At 34.4% G+C, this 25,000-nt stretch overlaps 1 protein-coding gene across 3 annotated transcripts in view; it reads right to left on the bottom strand.

Moving 5' to 3' along the window:
• LOC127977834 (protein unc-13 homolog C) overlaps positions 1-25,000 on the bottom strand; it is a 118,698-nt gene that overhangs the window by 79,081 nt on the left and 14,617 nt on the right. For 2 of the 3 annotated variants that reach the window (XM_052582987.1, XM_052582988.1), the window contains exons 5-10: positions 24,646-24,724; positions 20,822-20,875; positions 14,970-15,189; positions 11,643-11,870; positions 8,800-8,941; positions 712-881 (exon numbers count right to left, since the gene is read on the bottom strand). In XM_052582987.1, the coding sequence (XP_052438947.1) occupies positions 712-881; positions 8,800-8,941; positions 11,643-11,870; positions 14,970-15,189; positions 20,822-20,875; positions 24,646-24,724 (893 nt within the window). Of the gene's footprint in view, positions 1-711; positions 882-8,799; positions 8,942-11,642; positions 11,871-14,969; positions 15,190-20,821; positions 20,894-22,073; positions 22,080-24,645; positions 24,725-25,000 lie in introns of all 3 variants that reach the window. The other variant, XM_052582989.1, reaches the window with a different exon arrangement.

Below are 25,000 nucleotides of genomic sequence, written 5' to 3'. Positions count from 1 at the left end.
TAATGTGAAAAAAAGATAATTATCATTGTTTATAGCCAGAAAAAAAAAATATATATATTTTAGGCATATAACTAAAAGCCTAAATTCTCATCAACGACAGAATTAAAGAAATAAAAATAATAATATAATACATGATATAAAGGCAATGCAAAGTTTATTTATATAACATTTTATACATAATTGCAATTCAAAGTTTTGCATAAAATAATCAAGTTTGCTAAGAAATAAAATTAATAAATAAGTAACATTTATTGGAGAAGAATAAGGATGCATATAAATTATATAAAATACAATAATAATAATAATTTTACATATGTACCAGAGTGTGAATAGCTGTTTAATAACTGAAATTATTTTAAATGTTTTAAAGATCAATTAAAGGTAATTGCATTATTTATTTATTTAATTTTATTTATTTATTTACTTGTCATTCTGGGGCGGGGGAAGGCTTTGAAAGTTCTTAATAAGGCCACCTTCAAGCCATATATGGATATATTGATGTGTCTTCTATTGACACGCCCCTTTGAAGAGAGGGGCGGGGTGAGGAGATCTCATTAGCATTTAAAGAGACATGCACCAAAACGAGTCGCTGTGAATAGAGCTGTTTTTGACCTGGTAAAAAGGGTGTTGTTTGGCACGACAAATAAGGAATTTTAACCAAAGTGTGTTACAGACATTTCATAAAGACCCTGAAGAATCTTAACAACATACCGAGATTATACCAGACGTCCATCTCGCCGCTCAGCATGCGCACCTCGATGATGGTCTGACCCAGGAAATCATCAGATTCCTTCTTGAAGTGCTGCTTTACTCTGGACTTTATGTCGTCGTCTTCATCCCACACACGGACCTTTATACGGTCTGTAGCGTTATGACACTCACTGACGGAGACAGAGAGAGAAGAGCATCACGCAAAGATGCTTCTCATACAATTCCCCATATATCATAAAACATTAGCTGATCAGTAACTCTTGTTTTCAAGTACAAATATCTTAAGATTCTTAAATCAAGACACATTTACTGTTTTGTTGAATGCAATCTGCTTTTGAGAGAGTTCCTTGGGTTTGGATTTCAAGGGGAGATGCAAAATTACTTTATCATCAAATGCATCAAAATAAAGTGATGTTTTGCTTAAAATAATTCACAAATATTTGAAATTGGGATAAGATAAACAATCCTGATTGAGCTTTAAATTTAGTTTATTTTTCTGATCCCACTGGCAGATATTTTATTTCAGTTCGAACACACTTCATTTTGATACGTCATTTTGATTTTTTTTAAGTCATTTTGCTAAGAACAAGATAAGATATTTTGAAACTTGGAAAAAAAGATGTTTACATTTTTATGTATTAATTTATTTTTCAGTGTATAAAATAAAGATTGAGAGATTTATATGTTTAGAATTTTTTTTTAATGTTAATTTATTTTACATTTTTATTTTGGAGTAAATAAGATAAGATATTTGGAAACTTGGAAAAAAATCTTTGTTTAAATTTTTATTGATTTACATATTTTTATTTTTAAATGATTATTTATTTTACATTTTTATTTTGGATTAAAATATGTCCTAAACAGATCTGCATATAAAAATAATAATAATAATAATAATAATAATTAAAAATAATAATAAACAAAAAAAAAAAAAAAAAATATATATATATATATATATATATATATATATATATATATATATATATATATATATATATATATATATATATATATATAATTAGGTTTTCTCCACATTACAGTAACAAAAACAGAGGAAGTGAAAATAATTTTAACAAAAAGTCACAATATAAAATATTTTAAAGATCCTAAAATATGCAATTTTTTCTATATGCATTGTTATGCCTTATATATATATATATTGTCTTTCATTTTAGGGTACAATATAACCTGGAAAGAACAGCATGAATATCTCAAAAGACAAAAATACTGAGAAAGAACATATTTTTTGAAGTGCATAAAATAAAGGTGGACAGCAGGTTAAATGTTTAATCTCTTTATTTTGATTGCATTACTGCAATTTGCTATCTCAGGAAATCTGAGCACAGATTAAAAATCTTTAAAATCCCCATTTGATTGCACTGCTCTCTAGGAAAAAATAGATCTCATTTGTGGTTTTCCTTCTCATGACAAAGCCAGTTTAACTTTGAGGACGCCCCCAAAGGGAAGTCTTTTGTTGTTTAGCATACGTCAAGGGACAGTTTTGTCCCTAAAGTACAGCCAAGAAAATCCACACACACACACACACACACGAGCTGCCAGAAGAGTGGCGAGCTGCTTGCCGAACTCCTTTTAAAGGTCATATGCTCCACTGAATCTCCAAACAAGGCACTTAGCCTCCTGTGGTCCGTCTCCATGTCTGTCTCTCCAGTGGAGGAGAGAATAGAGAGAGAGAGAGGGGCTCACAGAAAGATCTTACGCCTACAGAAACACACCACAGCCCCGACACACATCACACCAAATCACACTGACTGACACCACCCTGAGGAGGAATAGAAATATCATCATATCACAGGAACACTTGTGAAAACTGATCGCAGAGAGGGCCAGACAAACATGAACGACTGTGCTTTATTATAGAGAGATCAGGTCTGACACTAACTTTTAAAAAGTTTGGGTTCACTAAGAAATGAACTATTTTATTCAGCAAGAGTGCATTCAAATAAATAAAGCATTTATAATGTCATTTCTATTTCAAATGAAAACTTTCTATTCATCTGTGAATCTTGAAAAATAAAAAGTGTCACGGTTTCCACAAACATATAAACTGTTTTCAACACTGACAATAATCAGAAATGTTTCTTGAGCAGCATATTTTCATGATTTCTGAAGATCATGTGACACAAGACGGTGGAGGAATAATGCTGAAAATACAGCGGAGCATCACAGAAATAAATTAGAGTTTCACAGATATCCACAAAGAAAATAGATATTTTAAGTTGTAATAATATTTCACAATTTTTACTGCATTTTGTGATCAAATAAATGCATCCTTGGTGAGCAGAAGAGAGTCAATTAAAAACCTTAAATAATTATCTTCAAACTTTTGAAGATGCAGTGAAAGTAAAAAATAAATGGCTTAATGAATAAGTGAAGGTTTTTTGAAATTTACTGACAAAATTTCTCATAACTTTTCGCAGTGTGTTGACTTGTAAGGCAGAACACATTTGAAGTTTTAATAAATTGATGTCTACTCACACTTGAGTCCAGGTTTTCAATCTTCAGCAATCATCCTATTTTTGCTTTAGCTCAAAGACCGAGCCGCTGTGAAATAGATGTTTCTTCACAAAAACTACTGACCAGAGTCACACTAAAAAGGATTCAATGTGTGCAGACAAAAGTTGGGGAATATATTCACCGAAGTGACATTTCAAGTATTTTAAAAAAGCCTTGCAAATGTCCAAATCCTCAAATATAGCGATGCATCGGCTACTCCAGCAAAGCGTGTCCTCATAAACTGCTAAACCAAAATCTATTCTTTTTTTAAAAGAGAGAAATTAGCCCAGTTTCTGCATTTCTTTGAAGTTTGCTTGAAAGCACTAGAACGTTTTTGTTTAAGGCTAATCCAGAAAGTATGCTAATATGCAAATGAGACTAGCCACACTTTTAGGTGGACGAGTTGCAAAAGAGAACTTAATCATCATCACAGATCGACTTCCATCTGCTGTCATGTTTCACAACTACCAGCAAAAAAGCAAGGTGAGAAGAGAAAATACACCACAACAGAAGGTTTCCGAGAGATTTATAGCAGCTCTTGATCAGCTGATATTAAAACACCTAGAGTGAAGATCACTGAATGTGTTTCACCTGCTATTATGACAGAGAAAGACTATCAACCTGAGAAGGGCTTCCACTATCTCTCTAATGCCTTTCTGTCTTTGAAAAAGAGCTCCTTTCAATATATACATTTCTCCATTAATCCTGCATAAATCCTTCTAAATCCATCATTTCTCATCACACTACAGACTCTGATATTTATCATGAGATGATGTGATTTCCTACACACTTTCTGTTTCACTTAGAGCTGGAAATGCAACTTTATATTGCTCAAATAATTATATGAATATATATCCTGACCAGGCAGACGCTGCATCACTGAATCAACCAATGGAATGAGTTTGGGGCGGAACTATGCCTTTGCTCGTCCAATAGCAGAAGGTGGGCGTGTTCTAACAGTGATGAGACACTTGAGGCTGTTTCAGTGTGGGTTAAAGGCCCGTCGCTGCTTGTTGTGTCTAACAGCGGCCTTTAGGTGCAACCGTACTCACAATACAGCCCGGCCTCACACTTTACTGCTCAAGTAAGTCACAGACTGGATGTAATTACCTGTCACATTTCTCATTTCTCACACCAGCACCAGGTCGACCACAGACACACACACACACACAGTACAACAGCAAGAGAGCGGGATCTTTTCTTTAATATTCACTATAGATGTGTGTGTGTTTCTCAGTTTCAGCTCTATATTCTTCAGCCCCAGTTTTTCTTATATATATATATATATATATATATATATATATATATATATATATATATATATATATATATATATATATATTAGTGATGTCAAAATATGAATAATGATTAATCACATCCAAAATAAAGGTTTTTGTTTACATAAGAGTTCATTTGCAAAACAGATTGTTTGATTAGGAAAAAAATATTTTAAAAATACTAGTTAATAAACACAAAAACATGATAAAATAATAAAAAACATGATTTACATATATATATATATATATATATATATATATATATATATATATATATATATATATATATATATATAATATTTGATACATATAATATATAAGATAATATATTAGTAAATTGTAAGCAAATTTATTAAAGCTAAATTATCCAGCAAAAAAAAAAAAAAAACAAACAAAAAAAACTGATAGCTTTCACGTTTTTCAGGACAAAATGCCCAATATTGCCTATTTTAATTGTATGAATTTAATATATGTATCAGTGTTAACAAAAGAAAACCTTGGTGTGTCATGTCCTTTAAAAGAAAAAAAACCTTTTTGAATAAAAAGATACGTAATTTTATAATTATAATTTTTTAGCAACTTAATACTAAAGTATTGGCGCTTTTGACCGACAGTAGTGATGCATTTGTTCAGATCTGTAGTGCTGATTAGGAGCAGCAGTAATAGCAAGTCTTGTGTGGGTAAGCATCAGTAAGGATCCTGCTGAGTGTTGTTGGGTGGGATCCATTAGGGGTGTTCGATGGTCATTTCACCCGAAACACTCTCATGCAGGGTATGACAGTGTTAATGGGTGTTGATGGCTGCTGTGAGAGTGATGTGCTCTGAGTAATGCACGCTTTACTTCCTCCACTGATCTCATGCGCTTAAAGAGGAAGTTATGCACTGATTCTGCAGGCGACATGAGCGTGCTGTGACATGACCAAATCCGACAGCCCCAAGAGCTTGAGGACATTGCTTCTAAACATTAAGGGAAAGTTTATGTTGATGCTTCTATACAAAACCAATTTAAAGGGCTTGGTCTGCCAGCCTCACATTAACCCTTTCCTCCCCACTGCTTTCTGCACCAGTCAGAAAAAAATCCCACTGGAGCCAGCAATCAACTAAAAGATGAGATGAAAGATGAGCACTGCAGCTATTTAGAAAGAGAAAGAGAGATAAACAGAAAGAGAAAAAGAACAAGACAGAAAATGGGAGTATCAAACCCCTATTTTAACTCTTTCCTCTTTCCCCTAGATTCATGAGCATTAATTTTGCATTCGATTTGCCTCAACACACAGGGATTTATGCATCCATCCATCTATTCATATATCCACCCATTCATCTATTCATTCATCCATCCATTCACCCATCTCTCCATCAATCCTTTCATCCCTCCATCCCCTCCATATAGTGTATCTATCCATCAATCCATTATTCATCAATCCCTCCATCCATCATTTAATTTACTATCAACTATCCATCCATATATCCATCCTTTTGTCCATCCATCCATCAATATATCAATATATCATCAATATAGCCACCAATCCATTCTTTTCATCATCCAACTATCCATTCATCTAACCAACCATCCATCAATCCATCCATCTATCAATTCATCCATCCATATACCTATCCATTAATCCATCTTTCACCCATTCCTCCATTCATCTATTCATCTATCCACCCACAAACTATCCATCCATCCATATATCCATCCCTCCATCCACAGGGTTTTTTAATATTTTAAAAATACTTTAAAATACATGTTATAACAAATAAATAAACAAACAAACATAGCTTTGAGGATATAGAACAATCCATTAAAGATGAGAAACCCTCCTCCACAGGCTGAGGCTGGCATTTCTCTCAGGATAAAGATTGCACTCTCGGATTGAAATGGAAAATTAAAGTGGGCGATGAGGATTAGGGGTCGTATAAGATGTGCTATAGCTCTAATAATCCAGCAATCTTCCTCACAGCACAGCTGAAGTACAATATAACATCAGATCGCTCCAGCGCCGATATCTGTGTCTGGATCCAGTGCTTTAATATTGAAGGCACCAGCGATGTTTTCTCCTATGAAATACAGGCTAAAAGACTGGAGTTTTGTTCTGTTTGCTCACCAGATGATGTGAATGACTGTGGTACTGATGTTTAACTGCTTTAGGTTGTTCAGCCATGACAGAGATGAAGAAATACAATAATACAGAGCAGACACAGCCCAAACTAGTCAAACTGATTAAAGAATAAAATGGTATTTAATGGTGTAAAGCAAAAGAAAATAGTTGTGTATAGTACTTGATCCAAAAAAAAAATAAGCACATCATTTGGTGTTTAAACCATGACCCCAGTGATGTAAAATTACTTTTTGTGTGAAAAACAGAAATATTCTGAACTGAATAACTGGAAACATTTAGATTCATGAGCATTAATTTTGCATTTGATTTGCCTCAACACACAGGGATTCATGCATCAATCCATCTATTCATAAATCCACCCATTCATCTATCCATCCATCCATTCATTCACCCATCTCTCCATCAATCCTTTCATCCCTCCATCCCATCCATATAGTTTATATATCCATCAATCCATCATTCATCAATCCATCCATCCATATACCTATCCATCAATCCATCATTTAATTTACTATCAACTATCCATCCATCCATATATCCATCCTTTTGTCCATCCATCAATATATCAATATGTCACCAATATAGCCACCAATCCATTATTTTTATCATCCAACTATCCATTCATCCATCCATCCATCAATTCATCCATCCATCCATATACCTATCCATTAATCCATCTTTCACCCATTCCTCCATCCATCTATTCATCTATCCACCCACAAACTATCCATCCATCCATATATCAATCCCTCCATCCATATACCCATCCTTCAATCCATTCATCAATATATCCACCAATACAATATTTTAATTTATCCATCCATCCAACTATACATCTATCTATCCATCCATTCAATTATCCATTCATCCATCCATCATCCATCTATCCCTATATTAATGCATTCATCCATCCATCCAACTATACATCTATCTATCCATCCATTCAATTATCCATTCATCCATCCATCATCCATCTATCCCTATATTAATGCATTCATCCATCCATCCAACTATACATCTATCTATCCATCCATTCAATTATCCATTCATCCATCCATCATCCATCTATCCATATATTAATGCATTCATTCATCCATCCATCCAACTATACATCTATCTATCCATCCAACTATCTACCCATGTATCCACAGTCATCCGCCAATCCATTCATCCATCCAACCATCCATGGATGGATACATTTTAAACGGATGGATCTCATAATATGCTCAGCAAAAACTTAATGAAAAGAGCAAATAACAATCAGGAACAACCTCGTGTCACTCCTCCAGTTCAGCCAAAACCTCACAAGAAATAAAGTTCTGTCTGGACTGTACAACATTCCCACAGTCAGAAGTGTAGTAGGTCTCAGACTTCTGATTTAATGGGTTTGTCTATCATCAGAAACATCAAAAGCTAACCAAGGATTATGAATGGAAGAGGACAGTGAGTCCAGCCTCACTATAATGCAACACCCATGACTGCAGAAGCCTCAAGGATATACTATCAGAAATATGAAAAGAAGCAGTCCCATGAGAGCATGACAAAGCCAACGGGAATACAAATGATTTCCATTACTCCTCATTTATGACCCGAAAAGCTTTTTCATATAGTGCAAAAAGCTCCTTTGACTATCAACCGAAAAAATATTCCTACTCGTAATGGAAGGGCTCTACAGAAAATGTCAAATTAATGAAAGGCTACTTTGAATAATTCATATGCCATTTGAAAATTTGTTTGTGACTGAGTGGCAGAAATGTTGTGAAATGGAAACGGCGTCCCTGCCCTTTGAGTTCAACCTAATTTTAAAAAGCTTCACTGCATAAGAGTGTCCATTAATCGTATAAAAGCGTTTTCATCCTCAGTCGACGCAGTGGATCTGGTGGCTCACGCCCTAAAAATGAGCCTCGGGTCTGTTCTGATGGGTACAAGGGAAAAACAATGCTGAATGCATTGAAAATGAAAATGCATCAGGTTATATAAACATGCATGGTTAGAACAGCCAAATAAATAAGCTTCAAGTTTCCTCAAAAATCCCAAATCTTTTGTTGCTTACGTCAAAGACTTTGCATCTAAATGCCGTGCAAATTCATCTGTCTCCTTACCATCTCAGCACAATGTTAGAGGCACGTTGCAACACTAAATAAACAGAAAACACATCTGCTTTCTGTGAGACTCACAAGAAGAACTTCTCCTCCCAGACTGGGTTGAGATTGCCAAAAACGGTTTTGGTCCTGCGTTTGGTCTTCCCCACTTGTACAGTGACGTAGGGGTCGCTGGAGCCCGTCTTGTCTTTGGCTTGCAAACCTTGAGCACATACAACTAGAGAAGAAAGACAGAAAAAAAGACAATGTTTTTTGAACAGGGCATTCATGAAGCAAGCATTTGCATGGGAGATTAAACACTGCTGTCTGAAGAACTGCACATCTCTAAACTTGTTTTAGTACACAAAGCAATATAAAGCGCATTGAGAAGGATGGATTATAGCCGGATTATAGCCAGTGCTCTGACTGCAATAGAGATGCTTTTAGGCTGTATGTCAGTAAAAAACAAACTCTCCTGTCCTGACAGCTGTTTTAACGTGCACAAGCTCTTCAACTTCAACTTCAAATATTATCTGTTTACACTCTGTGAAATGTACTATCAATTTCTAAGTGATAATACTTCCACAGCTATTTATTTTTTTCAGTGTAGGAACACAATAGATCCTTGAACTTGTATGTACTGCACCAATAATAACTAAAAAGTCCATTCAAAAGAGACGAATGTGCAGTAATACAACATAAAAGCAGTGTGTAGCCTGAGTGGCACTGAACTCAGTCAATGGGGATGCCATTCGTCACAGAGCCAATAGTAGCTCACAGGAAGCTCTCGTCTCATTAATTATGAATGAGCAGGGTGCTAAATTATTCAGGGAACATATATCCTTGGGTTTGGAGACAGACAGAGATTGGTGCAATGTCACCAGGCCGGTTGAAGAGGGTGATATAGTCTGGATGGTTTAGCTGGATTGAAAGAAAGAGTGTTTGTGTGTGTTTCCAGAGGTGTGTTTATTTCTTTAAAAATTATGATGAATGCACGTGAGAAATAAAAAAATTGAGAAGTACTTTAGAAGTTTTTACAAATAATACATAAATAAGCCTATGGTTCTTATCCCTTTGGCAAATAAAAAACTTGGAATAAATAAAAAAAATGTCTGAATTGCAAGATATAAAACTCAGGGTTGTGAGGGAAAAAAAGTCATAATTCTGAGAAAAAAAAAGATGCAATTATCTTTGTTTTTTAAATCTGTGGCAAAAAACAACAACAACTGAGAGACTTAAACAGAATTCAGATTTTTTTTAAATGTCAATATAAAAACAGTTTAAATCTTGCAGTTCTACACTTTTTTTCCCAAGATTTGCAAGATATACAGTAAAGTGAGAATTGTAATATATGAACTCTGAATTGAGAGATTAAAAATCAAAATTACAAATATTTTTTAATTCCGCGGTGAAAACGGGCTTAATACACCACAGAAAATGTAGTTTGATTTATACTTTTAAAAAAATTGTCAACGGCTAATAAAAATACATTAATTACAAGAAAATAAGTTTCAATTAGTAAATTTTATAAAATAAAGGTAATTCAAGTTGATTCTCTGAAACAAGCATTTTTACATCTCAAGGATGTTTTTTTTTATTTTTATAAATGTTAATGTGTATGTAGACATTTTATTGCAAAACAAGACCATCACAGAGCCCAGTGTTTATGAAGCCCTTGATAAATAAATCATTGTATGAATGCTTTCCAAAACGGGAGATTCGATCGTACGCCAGGATAAATTAGAGCAGAGAGCTGTTTTTCTCTCTTTGTTCTATTGACACTCTGGCAGCGTTGCAAGCTTGGCAATAATTCACAGTCTTTGTTGACCCTCAAAGTCAGGTGAAGGAGCATCACTGTTACACACACAGAGAAAACTTTACCTGCAGACAACTGAACTAATACAACGACTTATGGAAGAGCAAAGATGACTGAAACAGAGCAATGCAAGGACGTGCATCTGAAGATGAACAGAAATGGTTCTTTATGACTCTATGTGACTATGTTTCAGCTGTCAGAAAACAAGCAAAACTCTCGGCACACTTCCCAAATTAAACTGAGCAGCATTGTCTCTTCCAGTCGCAGACATAGAGACGCACAAGGAGTGAATCTCAGGAAACATATATATATATATATAACACCAACAACTAAGAAATAAATACATAAAAAAATATTTTATATAAAATCTGTTACATTAATATAATATAGCATTATAATAATCCTAAATAATTTTAAATTATTAAAAGAAAAATATATAATAAAATATTAATTTAATATAAAGTGAAATGAAACTTCAAGAACATGATCAGACGATATATTTAACATATTATTTTCTCATTTTACAATGTTTAACACCAAAAAAAAATAAAAAATAAATAAATGTTACATTACGTATAATTATATAATATATTATAACAATAATCATAATAAATAATGAAAAGAAAATCTATAGTATATATTTATTCTTCATAATAATAATAATAATAATAATAATAATAATAATACATTTTATATATATTATATTAAATGTACTATATAAATATAATATATAAACACCAATAATGAATTCATTAATGAAAACAAAATAATATAAAATACAATACAAATTTTCAAGAACATACTCGGCCTATATTTAATCGGCAAAATAATTATTTCCTAGATTTTGTTTTATTACATTAGATATAATTTTATCATATAATACTTTTACCACAATAATAACATTATAATTTGTGATTGATAATTATGTATAGGACATATAACCCTATAGCAATAATAATTTTAGATAAAACATTTCAGAAATATAAAAGTCTAGTTTCATGTGAGCCTACATTAACATTTGCATGCATTTTGACATAATCGTTAAGCTAATTCTCATTTAGTTTTTGTGTGTTGAATATGTGCATGCTCTTGTTAGGTGATGTGAGATTCAGTCATTGCTCACCTGTGATGGTGATTTTAGCAGACCACTTGGACGTTCCCTCCAGCACTGCCTGTTTGGCCGTCTTCAGGTGAGCGTTGACATCTTCCTTCGAGAGCTGAAACATCTCCTGGATCACCTCGAACACCTCGGGCCGGTTCTTCTCTCTGATCTTCATCCGTTCCTTCATAGCCATAATAATGTTTTGGGTTTTGTCTTCGGCTCCGTGTTTTGAGCTCTTCTCCACAGCACCTGCAGAGTGATTTACATCATCACAGCTGATATGAGCTGCCATTAAACTAAATAGTATGCAAGTTATTGAAAAACACATCATGCTCAATACTAATGCTCAATTCTAATGCTAGTGTACATAAATGTACCTCTAAGTACCTACATTTTTGGTTAAAAAAACATGCTAATCGTGTTAAAATACTACGTTGGCAATGTGCTAGCAACGTGAAATCAGGCTAAAAATATGTTAAATGATGTTAAGAAAATGCTAAAATATGTTAGCAATGTGTTAATAATTTTAAAAACATGCTAGAAACATGCTAAACAGGAAATAACATACTAGGAACATTCTAATTGTGCTTACAACATGTTAACATGCTAATCAAGTTACACATACTAGAAAGGTGTTAAACCATGCTAATGGTCAATCATGCTAAAAACATGTTAACATGCTATAATCATCCTACTCATGATAAAAGATGCTAGGAAAATGCTAATCATGCTAAAACATGTTAAATCGTGTTTACTTAACATGCTAAAATATGTTTGCAATGTGCTAACAACATAGTAAATATGTCAGAAACATGCTCGCAATGTTTCAATCATGCTAAAAACATGTTAACATGCTCGCCATACTAGCAACATGCTAATCATGCTAAAAACATTCATGGAAATCAAGCTAGCAACATGCTTATCATGTTATCAACATGCTAGCAACAGGTTAATCATTCTAAAAACATGCTAGCAAAATGATAACAACATGATACATGGAGTATGGTAAATATGCTAAAACATGCTAAATCATGTTAACAAAATGCTAAAATATGTTTGCATTGTGATAGCAACATTGTGGACATTAGAAACATGCTAGCAACATGTTAATCGATGCTTAAAACATACTAGCAATATATCTCTATCTTTCTAAACTTTCATGCTTTTAGCACAGCTTCACCAGACCTTCTCAAGCCAACCTAAAGTTTGTCTTTAGTCTCAAATATTACTTTTAAGTGAAGAGCCTAAAAGAACATAACCATATTGACCGCAGTTTAATCACATTTAATGTGCCACTAATAACACAGGTTTCTAAATTGTACATACAGTATATAGTCCCTTAGTTGATTTTGAAGTATATGTATTATTGCATATTTCAAGATGACTTAATGGAGCACAAATGACTGTATACTGTATATCTAGGCACCCTAACAAATTAATCATTCATTCAGTGTTCAGAAGGATGTGGGAATAAAACGGTGTGACTGTTTACTGGTGTCTTGCCCCAAATGCAACCTGGGAACGACTGAGGTTTTTCTTTCATTAACCATACAAGCCAAACCAAACACAGATTTAAACCCACACTTACTCTAAATATGATGCCTCGTTTAATAAATCTCTCTCTGTTCAAGCCCATTTGTGTCTTTGGCAGACGGCCACGTCTGTGAGGTTTTCTAAGGGAACTCCAGCACATATATCTCAGCCACAACTGACTTTAGCGCACGTTTGAGAGTCTTAACATGAGAGTAAATGGTTATTCTGTTTGAATGGCAGACACAGAGAAACAATAAAACAAACCGCTGCTGAAAGCAAACCGTCAGAGCCGAGAGCTGCCATGTGATGTGACAGAGAGACAAAAGCAATTCAATATGATGAGCACTGCTTATGGGCTTGAAGCGTGATAAAGCAGACTTATACTTTCTGAAGAAAAATGAGTGTTCGCCCATGCAAAACTCACTGTTACAATGATAAAGTATAGCTGTGGAGTGTTTTTCAGGTTTCTGCAGCTTTCCACAATTCAGTGAAACACGATACAAAATCACTTTTGTTTTTATTTTACATAATTGATCACCAATAATTGCATAATAGCAGATTGCTACTAAGATATTGACATGCTAGTGTGATGTCTAATATGTGTCCTTAATTTTAATCAAACAGCAAAAGACAAGAAAATCACTCCTTGCTCGACTGAATAACTTTAGTAGCTTTAATAAGGATCAGTATATTTAGCTCATGCACAAAAGTGATTTTTTTATTAGCAATTTTTCTGTAGTAATTTGTAAAAAAAATATTTTTTTTAATAAAAGCTTGTTTCTGCCACAGAAACTTTGTATCTCACATAATTTTCATAATTTATATCTCAGTATTGCTAGAAATAAACTCAGAATTCTAACTTTCTCTCAATTCTGACTTTTTCCTCTGAATTATGAGATTACAAATGAATAAAAAAAATTATAATTTTGTCATTTTTTCTCAGGGTTGAGCTTTTTTCTCACAATTCTGCATTTGTATCTTGCAATTCTGTTTACATCATAAAATTTATCGGAGTAAAAAAGGCAATTGCGACTTTTTATCTCACAATTTATACATTTCTCCTCGCAATTCTAGGGAAGAGGTCAGAATTGTGTGCAAAAAAATCTGAATTTTAAGATGTAAACTCAGAATTGCAAATAATTGCGATATACAAGTTGCAATTATTACCTACCTTTATTTTTTCCTTTATTTAATTTGCACCTTTTGTTTGTTTAATTAATTTTTTAAAGCTTTCTGCATTTTCTTTTTTCTATTTCATGTATACATTTTATATATTATTTATTTAGAATTAGAACAATTGTTAAAACAACATCACATATCTTACACAGAATTCTGTAAAATTGCAAACATAAAATCAGCCCAGCACATGGCATAAAGGAAAAAATATTAGGCTAAATCGATTTACTATTTTACTATTTCGTTCACTCGATTTATAAATTGCGCAATAGTAATCGTGTGCATGTTTTAGTACATTGAGGGAACGAATTAGTAAATCATGCACACGTTTTATTTATTTTTTCTTGCATGTCATGTGTGGGGCTCCGTAATTTTGATAGCAGAAAATAAATTAATAAATATTTTAATTAATTGATTAATTTTAGTCTTGGGTCTAGCTCTTAGCATCTATATCTTAAAGACTTGTACACCCATTTTAATGCAGAAGTAATAGTGATGCTTGACTGAGAAGTTTTAAAAGTGAGTAAAAGACCATCTGCATTCTCTAAAGATGGATTTGAGCTTCTCTATCTTGCTTACATGATGATCTGGAGAAATGAGATCAGGTAAAGAGGGCTGAAATCTGAAAGACTGACTCACGCTGCAAACAGTCTGCGTTCAGGAGGTCCTGGCATTTCTCGTGGCATTTGACCCCGCATTCGGCGCAGCGCATGCCCTGCCGGGCGATGCCCCACAGCAGACCCTCACACTCGTGACAGTAGGTGGGTGCCGTGGCCGTCCACACCTCGAAATTATGGGGCGTGGTGGAGGAGATGGGATAGATCAGCGCTTGCAGGGTCTTTCTGAGCACGTGCAGTTTCTGTGAAAAGAGAGAATTGACATCAAGATGCACAATCAATGTTTTTCTCGAATCAATGAAGGTCTTAGAAGAAGAAAGATGAGCGTTCTTGGTGATCACAGCACTCGATACGCACACTACTGCTGTGAATAAATGTGGTTTAAAAACATAAATCTATTTTATTGCTGTTTTTTAGGGAAACTTGTGCTCCTAAAAGTAGCTACCAATATAAACACAGCAACCTTGAGAAAGGACACTCATTACTTATTATTCTAAATATTATTGTATTTGCTCTGAAATGGTTTAAAGTTGTTTTTTTTTCAATAAGTTGCATTGCTATCTAATATCATTGAGATTCTACTATAATATCTTTTTTATATTTTTATTAATATTTTTTCATTTTTTTACATTTGCATTTTTGTTTAGTTTAATTAGTCTTACATTGAAAAAAAAAAATACAAAAAAAAAAAAAATTAATAAAATAAAATAAAATTAACTTTTATCATCTATTGTTTTTTATGTCTACATATCTTTTATTCTGTTTTATTTAAGTTTCTTTAAGTTAAACTAAATGATAATAAGAATTGTTGTTTTTCCAGATAGTTGAGATCAAATCTATGTCTCTATTTTACTCAAAAATCATATTGTATGGATTGTTTATGAGTGGACAAAGTAAAATACATTAAAAATTTATTATTATATAAGCAGTATTATATATAATATTACACACTGTTTTTAGCTAAACTAAAAATAAATTAAATGAATGAATTAAACATTAATATTTAAGGAAGTGTATATTTCTAAAATGGATCAGTATACAAATACATAGCATTATTTACATGCATATTTTCAAAGAAACAAATTAAAATAGACTTCAAAACAATGACTATCTCCAGCAAAATCAATGTCAGTATACTGTGAGAATTTTAAGTGCATAATATCTTTTTCATTTATTAATCTGACATATATTTCTAAAGCATGGCACAAGTTCTCCGCTTATAACAATGCACAGATGCCTCGGTCAGCTGGTGTGCAGAAAAATCATAATATAGTATTTTTTTTAAAGATATCATGCTGATATTAATTTCACTTATTATAGCACACATGTGAAGCCCACACGGTGTTTTCAATCTGTCCTTGTTGAGACTTACAGGGTGAATCTCACAAAAACAGACCACAGTATGCCACATTTCACACACACACACACACACACACACACACACACACACACACACACACACACACACACACACATACATAACTTACATACAACTTATATAACATAAATCTGTTTTTTTACAGCTGAAAAGACAAAGAGCGAGCGAGACTAAAGGAGAGGTGATATACGCTGGTTGCCTTTCCCATGATGCACTTCTGCTGAGGCGTGAGTTCTGCTCTCCTCCCACAGAGTCATTACGTTAAGAGCTGCCGAGATTTCAGCGTCCAAACGGCTATTAATGAAATAAATCAAACTAAAAGTACTGCAGCGTGAAAATGTAGGCCAATTAGCAAAGTAAACCTAAAAATAGACAAACTGAGAAACTTCCCTAACCTAACTCTGAAGGGAAATTAGATACAAAACAGCAACAGCAACAAATATGAAGCGGAAAAATAACTGATGATGCACAAATGTAACTCTACCGAGTGATTAATGGTGGTGTCTCAGTTATATTAAAACACTGAAATGGGTCACATCATATATTTTCCACTTATGAAGTCAAGGTTTAATGCACGAGTTGTGTTGAATGTTTCAGGTTTGGAGAAATGTAGCATTGCATCAGTGTCTCTGCAGTGAATGGGTGCCGTCAGAATGAGAGTCTGATAAAAACATCACAATAATCCACAGCACTCCAGTCCATCAGTGAACATCTGGAGAAGCTAAAAGCTGAAACAAATCCACCATTAAGTCGTTTTAACTCCAAAAAGTTTTCTTGTCTAAAACAGGAGAGAAATCTGCGCGATGCTCGAGCTTCGTTTACGAATCCAAAACAGTTCTAAAATATATATTTGTTTAAAGCTGTTTTGGCTTTTAAATGGTGCTTGATCTGTTCAGATTTCTCTTCTGATTCAGACAAGATTACTTGTGATGTTTTTATCAGACTCTCATTCTGACGGCACCCATTCACTCACTGCAGAGCATCCTTTGATGAGACACTGATGCAATGCTACATTTCTGCAAACGATTCCCTTATCTCAGATATGTGATGTATCACCACAAAAATCATCCCTACACCTAACATATCATAAAAAATGATTCATGTTTGTCATACCAACTATATATATATATATGTTGCATTTACAAGGTCTGATTGCATGCTCGACCCGTAACGTTATGCAAATGATGAGGAATTAGCAGCTTGCAAAAACGGAAAAGGACTTTCCAATTTAATCTAGCGACTCTGGAGCAACCAGATGAGTTATCCTCCGAATTAAACCCTGGGCTATCAGCCAAAGAGAGAGAGAGAAAGAGAGAAGGAATATTCATGGAGTAATCGCTCACGCTGAACAAAGCGGTCAGGAGTGTCACAAACTCCTGCAGAAATGAGGGACGGAGGAATTAAACCATTCGTCAAAAACACACAGCCGCTGACCCACACGCCTCACAGCATCTTAAACAGATTTCAGCATTCATAACTTCCTCCAGAAGACCATTTTAAAACCAATCCACCGAAACAGCTTGTTAGGATGGATAATATTAGCATTGCAAAGCAGCAGAATAATGAGTTCATCTGTTCATATACTGTACATACAAACGCATGTGTAGATATTTACTGTATCTAGTGAGACATATTATGATTTGCTACACGACAGATTGACCTCTTGACTTGCAGAGCTGCGTGATTTGCAACATATTGAAAGCATATTATAGTTTAAAAGTTATGACTTTGTGTTTACAATTAATTGCCATACAGTATGATATATCCTGTTACTCATATGCAAAGACCAGAAAATGTAAGTAAGTGATGTCAAGTCATGTAAAACTAAATAATGAATGATTCTGGCACAGAAAACGTTGACTAACATAATCTCAGGAGAAAACTGACTGAGGTGTTTCGCTGAATAATGTCACGGAGCGCATCCAGACACTCTGTTGAATTTTCTTCTTCTTGCTGTGAGTGTTGAGGACGGATATAATGATATAACAGTTTCAGTCCTTGTTTTCCCGGTGTCTTCTTAAGCATATGGGCTGCTTTCGGCACGCTGTTCTCGGAGGGATTGTGTCTCTGATGTAATTTCTCCCTCGGCCTCCTCACATTGTTTCTCTCTCTCTCTCTCTCGTGTTTGACTTTCTCTTGCTCTCTCGCTTAATGTGTTAAAATGCTTCAGACATCTGTTCGGCCTACTTAGAAATCTGCCGGCCAGCTCTCTATCGAAGACCCATCGAAGGCTGCATCTAAAAGAGTGATTGAACTGCTGCTGTTCTTCAGAGGACTGCTAGTGTGTGATTAACGGCGAATGGACCGACCCATCGGAGCCTGGCTCTGACCTGTCTATCGATCACACGCTAACGCTGCATTCAAACCATGCCGCAATGATTGCACATGAGAAAAACACTATTGCAATGCTGTAAGACTAGTGGGAATCGCTAGATGTCCTCCAAACTTGATGCATTAAAAAACAGGGCTGAAAAATGAAGGTTGAAACTAGTCCTAAATTTGTGTTTTTTGTACATACAGTTAAAGTCAACGAGGTACGAAACAGCACAGGACTGCACTTGCTTTCATCGTGAGCATGCAAAAACACAGACTGGTCTTCAAAATGCCTTCTTTTGTGTTCTTTTGAAAAAAGTCGGATGGGTTATGAATTAAACGAAGGTGAGTAAATGAGTCGTATTTTTGGCGTTTAGGTTTTTCAGAAAAAATATGACTTATTCAGCTGTTTTAATGAGGCAATCGGCTTGTGTGACTAAACTACAGTTCCCATCATGCTTTGCAGCAAGACGATAGTTATAGAGTACACTTTTTCAGCCCCCTCGTTTCTAAAAGTATTTTTCCCTTTCATTTTTCACATGAAGAGAAAAAAACAGTTACAAGGTGAATCACAACATTAATGTGTATATATAGTTATATTCTGGGATGACTAGCTTGTTTTGACTTGTTTTTTTTTTTTTGGAGATTTCTTTGAAGAATCATGGGTAATGTAGTTTGTCACCTGCGGTTAGACATGATTATAATAATGATATGAAATAATGCAAGCTGATGCAGAAGCATATACCACTGATTAATAACCTCATAGCTCACATTATGTCTGTCTTTACTGGTATATATGTTATTGTTAAAAATCAGTTCAGAGAAAATGAATGGGATTTTTACATCTGGAGCTTGATTGCTATAAACTAAACAGATCCATCATACAATACACGCCTAATGCACATCCAGGTAATTCTGTTGTTAAAAAAGATAAAAACAGAGAGAGAAAAAAATGGTGAAATTACTCAGCATTTCCATTCTGTGCATGAATGCACATCATGTTATAATTAAAACTCCCCAAACACATAAGCAGCAAACTCGCAGGCTGTGTTAGTCTTCAGCTGCATCTGAACATCACATCACACTGTGTCATTCTGGGCCATTTAAATGTTTCTTGAGTAGCAAATTAGCATATTTTCATGATTTCTGAAGATCATGTGACACTAAAGACTAGAGGAATGATGCTGAAAATACAGCTGTACATCATAGAAATACATTAAACTTTAACAGAGATTCAGACAGAACACAGCTGTTTTAAATTGTAATGATATTGCACATTTTTACTATTTCTGATCAAATAAATGCGGTTTTGTCTAGCAGAAGAAACTTCCGAGAGTTTTACAAAATTAATAAATTCACTTAAATCTGTATTTCATGTCCATTTATTTATTTAGTTACTGTAGTTTGTAAGAAGCAGTGTATTAAATCACTACTTATGAACTTAATACATAGTAAGTACATCGATTGAGATTCACTGCACTGCATTTCAAAAATTTTTGAATTTGATGTTTTTTCTTTGAAATAACTTTCTTATTTTTTTCTTATCTGTAATGTTTATAAGGGTTGTATGTTACTCACAGTTCACTGCTGGTTGTATATGCTCTATATAATTGTGTATGTGACAAATAACAATCTTGAATCTTGTTACATATAATGTTGTTAAATTCCTGTTTATTGCATATTTTAGTTTATTGATAGTGTTTAGTGCTTGCATGAATGACACTGTGCACCTTCTATGCATGTTATTTTTTAAAAGTTGCTTGTGATTGGGCTTTGTTTCATCACGTGACTTTCTCATCTGCATTTGGTGGTTATCAGTGTATTACAAAGATAAAAAACAAAATTTAGTACTTTAATAAGTTGGTATATTAACATTATATCAGTTAATTAATTTACGGTATTTAACTGTAAATTTAGAGTAAAGTCGTAAAATCTAAAATGATGTTACCGTATTTTTTACGGCATAATTCTGGCAATCACAGCAGTTTTTAACTGTAATTTAGTTTTAAAGTGTGTGTTTCTGTATCAGTTGTGACTTTATGCATGAGCTTTACATTAGTGCCACATGATCGCTCCTCATTAATCTCTGATTGGCTGCTTACAGAGTGATTTATACACAAGTCTATATGGTGAAAGCGCTGTGTGTGTGTGTGTGTGTGTGTGTGTGTGTGTTTAAAACTCACCAGCTCCTCGTTGTTCAGAGTCGTTCTGTTCACCAGCCCAAACGCAATGCCTGCCTTCCGAGCAGCCAAAGTCTGAAATGAAGAAAGTAAACAGTGAGAAACGTAACTTTCAGGAATGCATCAAACGCTACAGGGTAGAAATCATTTGTGTTAGGCTGAATGTTATCGTGAGACACCGAGATAAAACTTGATTACTCGGGCTGGGAAACAGCTTTCACCTTCAAGCAGATATTCACCTGTTACCCTAAAGAGAGCACTACTCTCTGAAAGCTTTTCATTTTATGTCCAATAGAAGAAAATGTTGCAGAAAAAAAGAAAATTCTGCACCCTCTAAAATGCTTTTATTTCATGATGTTAACTGCGATTTTAAATGTTTCAAGAGACAGATTTGATAATGAACTAGATAATGACTAGCGCTGCTGTCTACATAAAGCAAATATAAAGACAAACAGCCCATTTTAACAAGAAAGAGAGTGTTTTTCTGAGCTTGCTGCTATGCATTTACTGTATAGGACTGTATTTTCTATTATGGATACATGCAATCGTGCTTTCAAAATGCACAAATTCAATAACACCACATGTGTGCAAAAAATGCTTAAAATGCATACTTAAATTATGAAACGTTACCTTACATTTTTATGCAAATAATGAAAGCTCTATTATTGTTGCATGTTGAAAATGTCCCATGCACACTCAAAAACAAATATGAATGAATACATAAGTGTGTAAATAAGTAAATATATACACAAATTAAATATATATAAAAAAAATGAAATGGAAAGAGTCTTCATTTTTAAATCATTAAAGAAAGCTCTATTATTTTTGCATGCTGAAAAATGTTCCTTGCAGACTCAAAAACAAATATGAATTAATGCATAAAAACATAGTATAAAAACAGATGCAATAATTAAATATAGTATAATAAATAGGATATATAATATAATTTAATACAAATATATATATTATATATATATATATATATAGTAATGCACAGTACATGTATAAAAATGTTTCAGAAAAAAAAAAGCATTTTAAAAGGAACCATCTAATGAAAACCGATTCAAACAAGCTTTCACAGCACCATAAAATCATGTCTAACAAGCAAGAACTAATTAAAGTAAACTTTAAGCATATTTAGTAGCTAAAAGAGCTAAAACCAAATGCCGAACCCCACATCTATGCTGCTTCAACTGACCAAATGAAGGTTTCCAAGAAGACAAACACTGGATTTATTAAAATGCAAGAAACTTACCAAAGCCTTGAGTATCCAGGTGCATGGAAAAACATAAAAACACACAAAATTAGACATTTAGCAAAGACAAGCAGCCGTTTACATACATTAAGCACATCTCTTTGTGTCATACCTGCCGTCATGCATAAAATCAGATTGAGTTTTTGGTCTAAAGAGCAGAGTGAAAGCTGCAGAGGTGAAGCCCAATCCTTAAATAACTCACCTCTGACATGCAGGAGAAATTTACACTTCACTCATGCATTTGCTTTGCAGTTGTTTAATTGAGATACTGAAATGCGCCCTGACATATTTCTATTACATTTCTACAGACAAGACCAGACGGCATGTATCAAAGCCAGCTCAAAAAACATGATCCAAAGAGTTCAGGACCAAGAAAGAGAGCAAGAAAGAGTCAATGAGGGGGAAATGGGAGCCAGTTTAAAGTCAAAAAGCCACAATTAGCCATATTTAGATCAGCAGGCATGGACAGCGGACCATACTGGACTCGTCTTCACCATCTGACCCTGGACCTGATGGTGGTAAAGACCAAGCGGGCTGCTAACGAACCCTTAAAGCAGGGGTGCACTGGAAAATAGGGTATATTTGATCTCTACATGAACGCCAAGTGTTGATGTAGGTCTCGACATGCACTTGAATTTCTGAGGGTTGCTGCAGGCAATGGATTCATCTTAGATTTGGGGATGTCCCTCGGTCCCCACCCTCCCGTGACCGACTGTCGTTGCCCTGAAGCAATCACACAGCCAACAAGGGGACAGAAACAGAGGATAGAGGCATGATGGGACAGACCAGATCAGACCCGGTCAACACTGACTTCATCCACGCTGTAAAAGGCTCATTGGCGCACGTCACTTTTACATGGATTTAAAACGGCACACAGTTAAATCAGAAGTCAATGAAGTCCTCAGATATATTTTTGGGTGGAGTTGTCAACATTTCGGTTTCGAATGCATCGGCTGAGTAGAAAACAAGCGTTTTGGAGAGAAATCTGACAACTCACTGAAAAATATCGTCCATATGTCAATGGGAATGCACCACAGGACACGTCAAAAAACCAAAAGAAAACTGAACGATGACCCATACTTACCAAAACAGGGTTGGTTTTTAATTTCATGCAAAATATGGACAGATACAGCATCAACATTTGTCCTTCAGTAGCTGAACAGTTGCACAAAACTCAATGCAAGAATCGGTTAAAAAACTTTTGCTTAAACAAAATTAAGATGAAAGACACAGACTGCAAGAGCTCGAAAAGAAAACAAAAAAATCGTAGAAATTTTAAAGAAACAGTTCATCCAAAAAGGATGAAACTCACCCTCAGGTACAGTACAGTAGATGACTATTGATTTGTTAAGTAGATCAGTAAACAAGTTTTTAGCTAAAACTGTTTCTTTGAGAGTCAAAAAAACATATATCAGGCAACACAAAATATAAATACCCATTGATCCTGACGATATATAGAGGTCTTATGAAGTGAAACAATCAGTCTGTGCAAGAAACTGAACATTATTTATTTTATACAGTGATGTCCGGTTTGTGAATAAATCATGCATTTGAACAATTCAAAATCAAAACTCACTTTCAGATAGTCAGATAATTGCATATATGATCCTATGATGCTGGTTTTTGACAAGATATTCAGTGCCCCAGTCCCTTTAACAGTCACTGAACTGAGGAAACAGTTTAAGAGCTTGAATGAAGAGGAGAAAACATTTGTATGTTGTTGTTTTTTTCATTGTTTATGCAAAAAAGATGTGTTGATGAAGACTAGTTTATTCACTTTATATGCTTTAAGCATGTAAACCATATATATTCAGTAACAGAATTGCATATATGTGATGTTATTTTGTGAATACAGAAATGAACCAGTGAACTGAACCAGTTCAATAAAGCGAACTGTCTGAACGAATCAGTTCGTGGATAAGAATCAGACATTGAGGCTTTGGATTAAAGGTAATAATGTGGTAAACTATATTCAGTTTCTTGCACAGACAGATCATTTCGCTTCATAAGACCTCAATATATCTTGATGTGCTTTTTTTTTATGCAACCAGTTGCAATTTACGAATAACCAAAATCCCAGCTAAAAATATTTTTTACTGTTCTACCAAAGTAAACAGTCACCTGAATCTCAGATGTGCTGAGGGTGAGTAAATTAACAGCATATTTTTGTTTTTAGGCGAACTGTTCCTTTAACAAATGCAAAAATATAAATAGAAACACATACTACAGAGATGCTGTGGATCAATCATTCGCCATCTAGAATCTCATAAATTAAAACAGCACTTCATTATCAATACATGAGCACTACACATTTAAAGACAAGACAGATGATTTGAACTGATTTGCAGATATTGTGGAGAACACCAGGCGGGTGGCCTACTTTTACTCTTGTGGAGTGTAAAAGCCTCAAAATAGCATCAAAACATAAACACGTGTGCGCCTCCATCTTGCATGTGCTCTGCTGATGGTGTTGGATTGTAAATTCGGAGTAGTGAGCGTGTACTCTGTGGATTTGATTGGCTAATACAGTCTTCAGCAGTCAAACATAACCATGACGGATGTGATTACTCACCAGGTCTCGGACAATAGGCATGGTCCTCTTGCGACGTAAATCTGGCATGCTGTCAATGCCGTAAAGTATACTGCCAACCCTGGGGAAGGAGGCAGATTTAGAGTCTATTAATACCATAATCATTCTGTACACTAGGAAACATTACCTGGTCGGGTGATTTACAGCAAAGGCTGATAACATGGGATGTGCAGGAATAGGAAATCCATCATGACTGCTCTTGTCTCACACAGGCCAATGCATGCATGCATAGAAGAATAATTTGTCAAATTTGGCCGTATAAAACTACAGAACAATGTGGATCTTTAGAATTATCTTGTGCACAAATTATTTGATCAGATTAAAAAAGGTTGCATTT

This window comes from Carassius gibelio, chromosome B18 (genome assembly GCF_023724105.1).
Source record: "Carassius gibelio isolate Cgi1373 ecotype wild population from Czech Republic chromosome B18, carGib1.2-hapl.c, whole genome shotgun sequence".
Taxonomy (NCBI): Eukaryota; Metazoa; Chordata; class Actinopteri; order Cypriniformes; family Cyprinidae; genus Carassius; species Carassius gibelio.
The sequence above is the reverse complement of the archived record's forward strand: the minus strand, read 5'-3'. Positions and strand labels throughout refer to the sequence as shown.